General features: G+C 45.7%; 1 protein-coding gene across 2 annotated transcripts in view; it reads left to right on the top strand.

The window, feature by feature from the left end:
* Positions 1-6604: 6604 nt before the first annotated feature.
* The window catches only part of VKORC1L1 (vitamin K epoxide reductase complex subunit 1 like 1), a 72877-nt gene continuing 65275 nt past the window's right edge, over positions 6605-14206 (top strand). For both annotated transcript variants that reach the window (XR_004967796.1, XM_036310901.1), the window contains exon 1: positions 6605-6881. Coding sequence is in view for 1 of the 2 variants with exons in the window: in XM_036310901.1 (XP_036166794.1) it covers positions 6688-6881 (194 nt within the window). In the remaining variant the exon portion in view is untranslated. The remainder of the gene's footprint in view (positions 6882-14206) is intronic.

Genomic DNA, 14206 nt, shown 5'->3' with positions numbered 1-14206 from the left:
TCAATGATGCTTCTTTCTCTTTCTCCCTCTCCCTTCCTCTCTGAAATCAATAAAAATATATTTTAAAAAATTAAGAAAACCCTTTAACATTTCTTATAATACTGGTTTGGTGGTGATGAACTCCTTTAGTTTTTTCTTGTGTGGGAAGCTCTTATCTGCCCTTTGATTCTAAATGATAGTCTTGCTGGGTAGAGTAATCTTGATTGTAGGTCCTTGCATTTCATCACTTTGTGATCATGGTATCTCCCCTGCCAGGTAAGTATTGCATTTCATCACTTTGAATACATATTTTTTGCCAATCCCTCTGGGCTGAAAAGTTTCTGTTGAGAAATCAGCTGCCAGTCTTATAGGAACTCCATTGTAGGTAACCGACTGCTTTTCTTTTGCTGCTTATAAGATTCTTTGTCTTTAATATTTGGCATTTTAATTACAATATGTCTTGGTGTGGGCCTCTTTGGATTCATCTTTTTTGGTACTCTCTGTGCTTCTTGAACTTACATGTCTTTTTCCTTCACTAGGTTAGGAAAGCTTTCAGTCATTTGTTTAAATAGGTTTTGAATCCCTTGCTCTCTCTCTCTTCTCCTTTTGGTACCCATATAATGTGGATGTTGTTACAGTTGATGTCCTAGAGGTCCGTCAAACTATCCTCATTTTTAAAAATTTGTTTTCCCTTTTTGCTACTCTGATTGGCTTCTAGCTTGTCATCCATATCACCAATTCTATCCTCTGCTTCATCTAATCTGATGTTGATTCTTTCTAGTGTATCTTTCATTTATGACTGTTTTTTTTTATGGTTTCTATATCATTTTATATCCTGTTAAAATTCTTACTAGGTTCCTAGAGCATATTTATAACCATTGTTTTGAAATTAGTATCTGGTAATTTGCTTGTGTTCATTTCATTTAGTTCTTTTTTTCTGGAGATTTCTCCTACTCTTTCATTTGGGGCATGTTTCCTCTCTCCATTTTGGCTGCCTATCTGAGTTTCTTTCTATATATTAGGTAGATCTGCTATGTCTCCTGGTCTTGGTAGAGTGGCCTTATGTATTAGGTGTTCTATAGGGCCCAGTGGTGCAGCCTCACTGGTCACCTGAGCCAGGTAGGCTGTGTGCATCTTCATATTGTAGTTGAGCTTTGATTGCTGTTGGCAAGTCAATGGGAGTGAGCAATCCCCAGACTGATGAACAACAAGGACTGGTGCCGGTGTCCAACCCCAGCAGGTCCAGGGGTCCCCAAAGGTGTGGACGGAGTCGGCGAAGAAGGAATGACACGGAGACAGCGTTCAGTTGATCAGCAGCCTAGCCAGGATCTCTAGCCAGTATACCCAGCCAAGTTCTGTTCAGGATCTCCAGCAAAGTTCTGGTTAGGATCTCCAGCCAGGTTCGGTCACCAGATTCTGTAGCCAGGTTCTTCAGCCAGGTTCTGGCTAGGTTCTCCAGACAGGTTCAGTCACCAGGTTCTAGTCAGGTTCTCTTGCCAATTTCTGTAGTCAGGTTCAGTCCAGGATCTTTTGCCATGTTCTCTCCAGCGAAGTTCTTCTGTCTGTAGGTTCTGTGTAGGTTCTGTCTTCTAAGTTCTGTGTTCTAAGTTCTGTATTCTAAGTTCTGTGTCTTGCTGTCTTGTTACATCTGTATTTATACCAGTTGATTCAATCCTATCAATCTTTATTACAAAGGTTAGGGCATTTCTTATCTCCATTCCAGGGAGTAAAGATTATGTAGCTTAAGCATGATTGTTCTAGTTAAAGTGATTAATTACCCACCTGGCACTTAGTTGAAGGGTTTTATTCCCTCCCTAACTTCAGGGGAAAATCCCTACCTGGGGAAACAACCTTTCTCAGAGAGGAGACCTTGGTTAAAACACATAGTGCCAAGAAGGTGAGCAAACATATTAAGAACAGTATGCCATATATGCCAGGTCCTTTGAAACAGCAAGGATGGACCGGCTCCCGCAAACTGGCTGTCACTATAGCAAAGGAGCTGCTGTGCAGGGGCTGACCCCACAGAGCAGGACTCCCTTCAGCAGGGCTCTGGTTCCCCCTGTATCTTCCCCTTGAGTGTGGCACTCATGAAGGTTATTAGGTGCTACTCCAGGCATGATCTGAAGCTGGCTAAAGGGTGGGCTGACTTTGGGGCCTTCCAGGAGGTCAGTGGCCACCTATGACCTCCTCAGGGCCACAAAGCATGGGCTACGAAGTTATCTGCGGATGGCTGTTACTTGTGCTGTGCTTGGAAGTGCCATGGTGAGGCCACACTGCAAACAGAGTCTGGATGCCATTTTGAAAGAAGTATGGGGCATGCTGAGGCCAGATGCTGCTTGTTTGTAGTTTGAGAACCTTTGAGAGAATTTAGGAAAGTTCACAGCATGGGCCAAGATAGGGATTTATTTGGAAAAGTTACTGGAAGGGACATGGCCCAAATGTTGAATGGGGGCCGGGGGTCTCAGGGAAACAGGAAGGCAGGTTGATGGAAACTCAGATATAGTGCCTGCCTGCTCACTCTGTGGGAGGAGGGCTCAGCATAGGAACAATGGCTTTTGCCAGCACAGTTGTCTGGAGACCAAAGCTTCCCCTTCAGCTCTCACCCCAAAGCCAGACAATTTGGTTCTTCTCCATATGTCCATGGTGCCATTTGAGCTGGTGCCCCAGCACTGGAGCTCACAGTGAGTCAGTCCACCAGTGATTAAGTCTGTGCTTGGGCCCTTTAAGGGAACACCTGGGACTCCAGAAGCCCTTCATCTCACTCAGCCACAATCCCTGCTGGTTTTCACAGCTAGATGTTATGGGGACTTCTCTTCCTGGCACTGGAACCCTGGTCTGGCAGGGGGTGGTGGCTGGGGTGGTGGCTCGTGTGTGGCTGGGACTCTTTGCTCTTCAGTGGGTATCTCTGCAGGGAAGATTACCCTCCTGATTTTTAACCACCAGATGTGAGTGTGAGACCAGCCTGTTCTGCTACTCTTACCAGTCTCAAAGTGGCTTTGTGTATCTATAGTTATAGGACTTCTGCTCAGCTAGATTTCAGGCAGTTCTCAATGATGGTTGTTCTGTAGTTTGATTGTAAATTTAATGTGGTTGTGGGAGGATGCCAGCACTGCATTTACTTACTCTGTTGCCGGGGTCCTGCCCCAGCAGGTCCAGGGGTTCCCAAAGGTGTAGACGGAGTCGGCGAAGAAGGAAGGACATGGAGACAGTGTTCAGTTGATCAGCAGCCTATCCAGGATCTCTAGCCAGGATCTTCAGCCAAGTTCTGGTCTGGATCTCCAGCGAAGTTCTGGTTTGGATCTCCAGCCAGGTTCTGTGTCCATGTTGTCTTGCTAGGTTCTCCAGCCAGGTTCTGTAGCCAAGTTCCCTCGCTAGGTTCTCCAGCCAGGTTCTGTCCAGGTTCTCCAGCCAGGTTCAGTTACCAGGTTCTAGTCAGGTTCTCTTGCCAATTTCTGTAGTCAGGTTCAGTCCAGGATCTTTTGCCATGTTCTCTCGCTAGGTTCTGTCTCTAGGTTCTGTTGCCAGTTTCTGTCCAGGATCTTTTGCCATGTTCTCTCCAGCGAAGTTCTTCTGTCTCTAGAGAACTTTCTGTGTAGATTCTGTGCCTAGGTTCTGTCTCTCGCTGTCTTGTTACATCTGTATTTATACCAGTTGATTCAATCCTATCAATCTCTATTACAAAGGTTAGGGCGTTTCTTATCTCCATTCCAGGGAGTAAAGATTATGTAGCTTAAGCATGATTGTTCGTAGTTAAAGTGATTAATTACCCGCCTGGCACTTAGTTGAGGGGTTTTATTCCCTCCCTAACTTCAGGGGAAAATCCCTACCTGGGGAAACAACCTTTCTCAGAGAGGAGACCTTGGTTAAAACACATAGTGCCAAGAAGGTGAGCAAACATATTAAGAACAGTATGCCATATATGCCAGGTCCTTTGAAACAGCAAGGATGGACCGCTTCCCGGCACTCTGTCATCTTGACCATAACTCTAATTTTATGTGCATTTTAGCTCATATCACAGGAGTTAAGAGCATGGATCTCTGAACCAGACTGCTGGAGCTTAGATCCCAGTTCTGCAACTTATTAGTTACTTAGAGGCCTGGTGCATGAAATTCGTGCACTCGAGGAGGGGGGGGCTCCCTCAGCCTAGCCTGTGCCCTCTTGCAGTCCAGGAGCCCTCAGGGAGCGGGCCTTAGCACTGCTGTGGAGGCGGGAGAGGCTCCCGCCACTGCCACTGCTCTCGCCAGCCATGAGCCCAGCTTCTGGCTGAGCGGGGCTCCCCATGTGGGAGTGCACTGACCATCAGGGGGCAGCTCCTGCATTGAGCATCTTTCCCCTGGTGGTCAGTGTGCATCCCAGTAACTGGTCATTCTGCTGTTCAGTCAATTTTCATATTAGCCTTTTATTATATAGGATGTGATTTCTGGCAGGTTACTTAGCCTCTCTGAACCTCAGTTTCCTTATCTGTAAAACACAGAAAATAATGGTTCCTTCAGCAAAAGTTATCAGGATTAAATGAGTTAATACAGGTAAAGAAGTTAGGACTTGAGGCCTGGTGGGGGAAGTCACGGGCTTCAGAGTTCCTACTGGAGCTTTGGGACTAAGCTTAGGTTAGTGAGTAATTCATTCATTACGTTTTGGGAACAAATGGAACATCCATGTCAAATTGAGGGGTGGTTTCTCGGAGGGAAGCTACATAGGCTGGTGTAAATAGGAGTCACACTTGAATAGCACAGGCCTGGATAGTAAATGAAGATCTACCTCTTATGTAATTGGGCAAGTTACTTAATCCTCTGAGACTTACTTTTTTCTCATGAAAATTTCGGGTAATGATACCTATCTTGTACAGAGCTTATAAAATTATATATAACATATCAAGAGGCTGACAGTGTCTGGTATGTAGATAGATGCTCATTGAATCACCTTTTCACTGGGTAAGTCAGCAGGTCATCTCTATACATAGAATGTTTACCAGTCTACTCATGCAGTGTGTAAAAGTGAGCATTTCCTCTGTACTCACAATAATGAAATAATATCAGAATCCATTACCCATTGAATGAGAAAATGAGACATCCATTCCCTCTCAATAGGACATTCACTTTGAGTGGTGTTTTCCTGAAGGACCTTGGGAGGCCTGGGCTTTCACCGATTCTGCTATAGAAAAATTTCTGGCCAGCTACTGCCACACCTCAAGGATACTGCTGTATCTTGCTGTGACCTTTTCTAAAACTTTGGCAGAAAAATGTAGAGTACAGCATTCTAACCCAGCAAAGCAAGTCCGGGGTAATGAATGAGCTCATAGAAATCTTTTGTGTATGTTTCTGGCATGGTGGATTGAGCCAACACAGAAAATACAAATATAGAAATACAAGGTAAAATATTCTAAGGAAAAAAGCTTAAACACATAGTTGAGCTTGGCTGGAAGAAAGGCTGGCTGTGGGGGTGAACTTAGAAAAGGATTCTCCAATCTTGAAATGCCTCCAGGCTTGCCAATACCTTGACTTGTAGTCTTGTGAGAGATCCTGAGCCAGAGTTACAGGGCACTCAAATTTCTGACCCACAGGAACTGTGAGAAAATAAGGGGTTTTGTTTTGTTTTGTGTTAAGCTGCTAAGTATGGGGTAATCTGTTACCCAACAATAGATAATCAAAGGACAGTGATTACTCTAAATCACTATATAAAGCTTCTGAAATATCTTTGAGAGCTGTGACCAGGAAAAAGCTAACCATCTCCAAGAATGGTTTATTTCTTCTTAGAGACAGTGAAAAATAACATACATATGTTTTCCTTTTAGTTTTGGCCACCAGGACCAACCCCATGGCCTATTTATGTGTGTTCTTACTCCTGGTCTTTTCTTTTATTCTGACTTGCTTGGTTCTTCATCCCAATTTGTTTTATTATTATTTTTAATCCTGTGTTTTGTTTTTAGTTCATTTTTATATTTTTCTATATTATATGAATTATGTTAAGCCATCTCAAATTCAGTTTACAGAGACACAAGGCATTCAGAAATACTTTTTAAAAAATAGTTTAAGTTCACACCTGTTGAACAGGTGGTGTCTGGAGGCGGTGGTGGGGAAGATCAGGTAATGCAAGCGTGGCTCAAGAACGGGCATTTGGCCAGGGTTAATTTGGATTGGGTCAGAAAATAGCAAGTGATTATGAAAAAAAAAAAAAAAAAAAAAAGGATGGCAATTGATCACCACTCCCAGGGGGAGGGGCCAAGGGTTTACCAAGTCACACAGGGTAATATCTTTGAAATTTATTCATTGCCCCGAGTCCCCAAGGCCCGCCCACGACACCCCGCCCCCGTCCCCTCCCGGGGCCCCGCCCCCTTCCTCTGGCCCCTCCTCCGCCCTCGCCCTCTCGCTGCGCGCGCGCGCGCGCCGCGCCTTCTATCTCCGCCGGGCGGCCAGGCCTCCGGGACGGTTGCGCGCTCCGCTCCTCCCTCCGAACGCGCGCGCCTTACCGCTTCGCTAGGCTCCCTCCTTTCGGGGCGGTTGGGCCGCGCGCCCGTGGGGGCGGGGCCTGGAGGAGGCGGTGGAGCCAATGGGGCGCGGCGGCGGTGGCGGCGGTGGCGGCGGCCGCGGAGGCGGTGGCGGTAGTGGCGGTGGCTGGGTCGGGCCCCGACGGGCGGCGGCTGCTGAGGTGGAGGCGGAGGGAGGCGGCGGCGGCGGCGAAGGAGGCGGCGGCGGCGGCGGAGGGGGGAAGATGGCGGCGCCCGTCCTGCTGAGAGTGTCTGTGCCGCGGTGGGAGCGGGCGGCCCGGTATGCAGTGTGTGCCGCCGGGATCCTGCTTTCCATCTACGCCTACCACGTGGAGCGGGAGAAGGAGCGGGACCCCGAGCACCGGGCCCTCTGCGACCTAGGGCCCTGGGTGAAGTGCTCCGCCGCCCTTGCCTCTAGGTAGCCTGGCTGAGGGGAGCGAGCCGGGAACGGCCGAGTGGGGTGAGGGCGGGGGCCGGGGGTGGGGAGCGCGTGGCGGGAGCTCGGGCCTGGGGGTTGGTGGGGACCGGGCCGCGAAGGGAACCCTCGGCGGGCCGGTGTGGGTAGGGGGCGGCGGCCTGGGGCTCGGGTCCTGGGGCGGCCCACGAGCAGGCCGCCGGGGCGGAGGTGGCGCGGCCGCGAGACCGGCGAGGAGGGATGAGGTGGCAGAGTGCAGCTGGGAGGCCGGCGCGGACCGGGAGCTGTTGGGCCGGCGGGGGTCGGGTGGGAAGGAGCGAGAGGGGTTCGCGGAGAGGGGGCCGGCGGGCTTGACAGATCTCCTCGTAGCCGCCGGGAGGCGGGTCGGGGTGTCGGACCTGCCGCGGAGCCGTGAGGTCGGAGCCCACCGTGGTCTGGGGTCGCCGCAGCCGGGGCTGTGCCGTAGGCAGGCTCGGGGGCTGCATTGCCCACTGTGGTCCCGGGGCCAGGACAGGTGTTTCCGCGGTCAGGCCTCTTTGTACTCGGTAGCGCTCATGAGAATTGGCGCTTACTGAGCCGGTGACATTTGCGGGCAAACACGAATTTGACCCTACTCTGGAAGAAGACACCAGCACTTAACCTACCTGATTTTTTGGATTCCCCCTCGTATAGTTCAGTGTTCTAGGCATGGGGAAATGGTCCGAGTTTGGGTCTAGCTAGCTTAAGCTTATCATGAGTATGTCATGTGTAGTGCTGCTTTGGGCATTGGGGTGACTTTTAAACGTTGTTGGTTAGTATAATGGGATCGCCACAGAAGATTAAAAGTACATGCATTGCTAAACTGGAGGTATTGGCCAGCTTATTGGTTTGTTTTAAAAAATGATGTGGTTGATTTACCTATTACATTTTATTTTCTGCATTAGATTTACCTAACAGATTACTTAATAAAAGAGGAATTTATATCTTAAAAGTGGTTGGTTGCTTTTTTTTTTTTTAATTTAGGAAGATTCGTTTTAAAAAGTAGCCGAAGTGAAAGAAATGGTTTCAAAGTTGATAGGTTATAATTTTAATAGAGACATACTATGCCTAATGTTAACTGTAGTTACCTTTGAACAGTTTCTTCCCCTCCTGTAAATTGCTAGGTAAACAATTGTATAAGCTTACCTGTTTTATTTTGACATACATATTAGTGATTACAGGAACAAGCTAGCATTGGAGTTAGTCTTGTAACTATTTACAAACTTCATCTATTTAATGGAGATACAGAAATTTATAAATTAAAGTGACGAGTCTGATTTATAGGCCAGTTTTCTTTTGGAATTGGGTAGAATAAACATCATTAAAAGTTTTTATTTTGCTAAAGCGAAAAAGGCTTTAAGTAAAAGCAGGTTATTGGAGACTGCAAGTAGTTTTAAAAATTCTACTTAAGTATTGATTGCCATTTAGCAGTAGTAGTTAAAAACATGACTATTTTAGGAAAAGTAAGTTTGAGCTGAGGTTTGAGTAGAATTGAAGATAAAGGATGAGAAAAATTAACTGATGAAAGGAATCCTGAGGAAAGTCTTCTACTAGAATCCAGCGTTAATTCATGTGACTTGTTGAAACTCATGTTATTTTCATCAGTTCTTAAATGTCCTAATTTAAATAGAATGAAGTAGAGATTGATGAGAATCATGAGTGTCTTGTGTGTGAGTGTATATGTGTGTAAAGTCTTGTAGTGTTTTGGAAAGCAACACTAAGAGGATAGTTCCCAGACTTTTGGATTTCAAAAGAAATATTTCCCCCCAAAATTGGGACACTGTAATAGAGTTGACAGTTTTTTGTCCTGCCAGGTATAGCCAATAAAAACAGCAATAATAACCCACCAGTATTTACTGCCACCAGAATTTCATTTTAAAAAAAGGGGTATTTTGCCTGGACAGCGTGACTTAGTGGTTGAGCACCGACCTAGGTCACGAATTCCGGTCAGAGCACATGCCTAGGGTGTGGGCTGGATCCCCAGTGTGGGGCATACAGGAGGCAGCCGATCAGTGATTCTCTCTTCATCTTTGATGTTTCTATCTCTCCCTCTCCTTTCCTCTCTGAAATCAATAAAAATACATATTTTTAAAAAATAAAAATAAAGGATATTTTAACTGAATTTGAAAGAACAGTATCTCAGAATAAAAGCCCTTTAAATAGAATCATTTAATTTTATTAAAAATTTTGCTTTCTTTTCTTTATTTGTCCTCATTTTAGTGTAAATTAGTGAAAACTGGCAAACCTGCACCAGCCTGCCAGCTGAAATTAAGTATCTCCTGATGTGGTCTCAAGCTAGTTATCTTCCTACAGCCTCCTTAGTTCATGTGTTAAATGGGAGTATTAAAACTTGCTTTACCAGATGAATGGTAGGGTTAAAGATGATACATGGTATCAAAACCTGGAATAAAGTATGTACTCAGGTATAGCTGAGTTATAGCTGCTAACTAGATTGGAGGTGTTTTTTTAGTGTCTGATAAACACCTTTAAGTAGTGTAAGTTCTTGTTTAAGGTCTAGTCATTTATGTATTTTAAATGTCAGTTGTCTTTGTGTTTATTGCTCACTCCATGACAGACTATAAAGACTTAAAATCTATTTAAAACTATTTTAAAAGTGTGGCAAGAGAAAATAATGTGCAGACTATTCCTTATAGGTATTTCCTTTAAATTACATTAGACCCCTTCTAAGAAAGGTTTCTATGTAAAAATAGTACAAATGACCTCAAAAGATTAATAGACTTGACCATTCTACAGTTTAAAAATATATATATCTATATCTATATATATCTATATCTATATCTATATATCTATATATTGATTTCAGAGAAGAAAGGACAGGGAGAGATAGAAACATCAATAATGAGAGAGAATCATGGATTGGCTGCCTCCTGCACCCCCTCTACTGGGGGGGAGTCCTCAACCGGGCATGTGTCCTGACTGGGAATTGAACCATGACCTCCTGGTTCATAGGTCAGTGTTCAACCACTGAGCTACACTTGCTGGGCCATACTACAGTTGTACCATACTACATACTAAGTGGTAATAATAGTATTTGTCCTGCCTGGTTTGATTCAATGGCTAGAGCGTTGTCCTGTTGTCTGAAGGGTCGAGGGTTCTATTCCCAGTCAAGGGCACCTATGTACCCTGGTTGCAGGTTCCTTGGATCCCTGGTCCTTTTGTGGGAGGCTACCAGTCTCTCTCACGTTGCTGTTTTTTTTTTCTTCTCTCTCTCTCTCTTTCCCTCCTCCCTCCCTTTTACTTGCTCTAAAAGTCAATGGGAAAAATATCCTTGGGTGAGGGTTAAAAAACACACAAACTCCCAACATTTAAATGGTAATAATAGTATTTGAAAACCATCAAGTCCTCAAAAAGCTGCCTTATTTTGCAAAATGTTGGACTAGTACCTCTCATCTGTCTTTAAAAAAAATTAATACCATATATTTACTATCTCCCCTTCCCATTGAGATCATACATTTTTAGAATTTGTCCAGTTGCCCAAGGTAACACAGTTAGTGCCAGATTGGGGCTAAAAGTCTGGCTTCCAGAGTCTTGTTTAGAGTCTCCCTCTGCCTGCATTTTTTCAGTTAAATTTTTTTTTTTAATATATTTTTATTGATTTCAGAGAGGAAGGGAGACGGAGATAGAAACATCAATGATAAGAAAGAATCGATTGGCTGCCTCCTGCACACCTCCTACTGGGGTTGGAGCCTGCTCAGTTAAATTCTTGTATAAGTAATACATTCATTGCTCCCAATTAAAAAAGATACTAAAGTATATATAGGGAACAGACTCCTTCATACCCATTCCAAAAAAATGTAGTTCTCCCTCTTCATAAGCAGCCATGAAACTTTCCAGAGCTGTTTTATGCCTATACACGTGTAAATATGGTCATATTCTCCCCATTTTATAAACATGAAATTACATATTCTGATCTGTACTTTATTTTTGCTAGCATTTCCATCACCACCATATTATTATTATTTTTACTATATTTTTATTGATTTTATTTATTGATTTTTTTTCCAGAGAGGAAGGGAGAGGGAGAGAGAGATAGAAACATCAGTGATGAGAGAAACATTGATTAGCTGCCTCCTGCACACCCCTCACTGGTGATCGAGCCTGCAACCCCGGCATGTGCCCTTGACCACAATCGAACCCAGGACTGTTCAGTCCGCAGGCCAGTGCTCTATCCACTGAGCCAAACCGTACGGCACCACCATATTATTAAGTGCTTATTACCTACATATTTGGTGGAATGTTAATAACTGCTAGTATGTAAAAGAAAATTTGTTCTAGTAGGCTTTTTGTTGTTGTTAATCCTCACCTGAGGATGTTTTCGCATTGATTTTTAGAGTGGAAGAAAAGGGGAGAGACAGAGAGAAACATTGATGTGAGAGACACATTGATTGGTTGCCTCCCACGTGCGCCCCAACCAGGGCCGAGGATCCAGCCTGCAAATGAGGTACGTGCCCTTGACCAGGATTGAACCTGGAACCCTTTAGTCTGCAGGCTGATGCTCTATCCACTGAGCCAAACCATCTAGGGCTGTTCTAGTCGTTTTTTTAATAATTAAATTTTTAAAAAATTACAGTTGACCTGCAATATTATATTAGTTTCAGGTGTACACCATAGTTATTAGTCACTTACATAACTTATGACCTGGTCACCCTGATAAATCTAGTACTCATCTGACACCATACATAGCTATTATAATATTGTTGACTGACTATATTCCTATGCTGTATTTTACATCCCCATGTTTTGTTTTGTTTTTGTAACTGGAAATTTGTACTTAATCACTACCCTTTTTTCACTTAACCCTTCAATCCCCCTCCCTTCTGGCAACCATCAGCTTGTTTTCTGTATCTATGAGTCTGTTTCTGTTCTGCTTGTTCATTTCTTTTGTTTTTTTAGATTCTACATATAAGTGAAATCATATGGTATTTGTCCTTCTCTGACATTTCACTAAGCATAATTCCCTCTAGGTCCATTCATGTTGTTGCAGATGGCAAGATTTCATTCTTTTTTATGGCTGAGTTATCTGTTATATATACAAAGTGGGGCAAAAGGAGGTTTACAGTTGTGAGTATGCAAAACACAGAGTTTATTCTTTTATTATTATTTATTACTAGAGGCCTGGTGCATGAAACTGGTGTGGGGGGGTGTCCCTCAGCCCAGCCTGCACCCTCTCAAATCTGGGACCCCTTGGGGGATGTCCGACTGCTGGTTTAGGCCCGATCCCTGTGGACATCCGGCAGTCGGACATCCCTCTCACAATCCGGGACTACTGGCTCCTAACCACTTGCCTGCCTGCCTGCCTGCCTGATTGCCCCTAACCACTCTGCCTGCCAGCCTGATATCCCCCTAAATCGCTCCCCTGCCAGCCTGATTGATGCCCAACTGCTTCCCTGCCGGCATAATCGTCCCCAACTGCCCTTCCTTGCTGGCCCGATAGCCTCCAACTGCTGGCCCTATCGCCCCCAACTGCCTTCCCCTGTGGGGCTGAGGGGACTGGGAGACTAAGGCTAGATGAGGTGGGGCTGAGGGGACTGGGGACTCTGGCTGGTTGAGGCAGGGCTGAGGGGACTGGGCGCCGCCATCTTGTGAGGGCATGACAGTCAATTAGCATAGTCCCTCTTTATTAGATAGGATTGTATTATTTTCTATTTGAACAGTTGTAAACCTCCTTTTGCCCCACCCTGTATGTACCACATCTTTACCCATTTGTTTCTCAATGGACACTTGGTTGCTTTCATATCTTGGCTATTGTAAGTAATGTTACAATGAACACAGGGAGTGGACACATCATTTTGGATTCGTGTTTTGGATTTCTTCAGATAAATACCCAGAAGTGGAATTTCTGGGTCATATGGTAGTTCTGTTTCTAATTTTTTGAGGAACTTTCATACTGCTTTCCATGGGGGCTACACCAGTGTACAATCCTACTAACAGTGCACGCAGATTTCCTTTTCTCCACATCCTCACCAGAACTTTTTTATTTGTTGACTAGAGGCTTGATGCACAAAATTCGTGCAAGAGTAGGCCTTTCTTCCCCTGGCTATTGGCACCGGCTTCCCTCTGGCACCCAGGACCCGGGCTTCCCTCCGCCTGCTGGCACCTGGGACCCGGGCTTCCCTCGCAGCCCTGATTTTATCCAGAAGGTCGTCCGGAAGGATGCCCGGTCTAATTAGCATATTACAATTTTATTATTATAGACTAGAGGCCCAGTGCATGAAATTTGTGCATGGGGGGAGGGGGTCTCCTCAGCCCAGCCTGCTCCCTCTCTAATCTGGGACCCTTTAGGGGATGTCCGACTGCTGGTTTAGGCCTCTCACAATCTGGGACTGCTGGCTCCTAACAGCTCACCTGCCTGCCTGCCTGATCGCCCCTAACTGGCCTCCCACCCCCTGCTGGCCTGGTCACCCCTTACTGCCCCCCCCCACTGGCCTGGTCACCCCCAACTGCCCCCTCCCCCCCGCTGGCTTGGTCACCCCACGCAGCCTGCCGTTCAGTCGTTTGGTCGTCCCTCACTAACCCCCCTGCCGGCCTGGTTGCCCCACACAGCCTGCTGTTTGTCATTACTGTGACAGCATCCCAGTTTGCATATTTCTGTATTATTAGTATAGACTAGAGGCCCACTGCATGGATTCGTGCACATTGAAAGGAAATTAATTAGAAGGTGGCCGGCGGGGTGGGACTGGGCCAGAAGGGTCAGACACACCCTGGAGCCAACCTCCCATGGTCCTTCCGTGGTCCCTCCCTGGGCGGTTGCACCTGGGGTGGCACTGGGGTTCGAAGGGCATCTACGGAGTGAGTGGGGTCCCTCCAGCAGATGGTGTTCCTTGGCCTGGCCTGCGGGGTTTGGGCCGGCAGTTCGACATCCCCCGAGGGGTCCCGGAGTGCGAGAGGGCACTCTGCAAAGTTGCTGTCGCTTGGCAGCTCCTGCGTTGAGTGTCTGCCCCCTGGTAGTCAGTGGGTATCATACCTGCCTGTCGGTCAGCCAGTCACTTAGCCTTTTATATAGATAAAGTGTGAGGTAATATCTCACTGTGGTTTTAATCTGCATTTCCCTGATGATTAGTGATGTTGAGCATCTTTTCACATATCTACTAGCTATCTGTATGTACTCTTTGGAGAAATGTCTATTTAGGTCCTCTGCCTACTTTTAAGTTGGATTGATTGATTATTTAGTTAGTTAGTTAGTTAGTTATTTTGGTGTTAAGTTGTATGAGTTGGCCCTGGCTGGTGTGGCTCAGTTGGTTGGGCATCATCCCAAACAACAAAAAGTATTGGGTTCGATTCCCAGTTAT

Source organism: Myotis myotis, unplaced genomic scaffold, assembly GCF_014108235.1.
Source record: "Myotis myotis isolate mMyoMyo1 unplaced genomic scaffold, mMyoMyo1.p scaffold_m19_p_5, whole genome shotgun sequence".
NCBI lineage: Eukaryota > Metazoa > Chordata > Mammalia > Chiroptera > Vespertilionidae > Myotis > Myotis myotis.
This window is presented reverse-complemented; position numbering and strand designations above follow the sequence as displayed.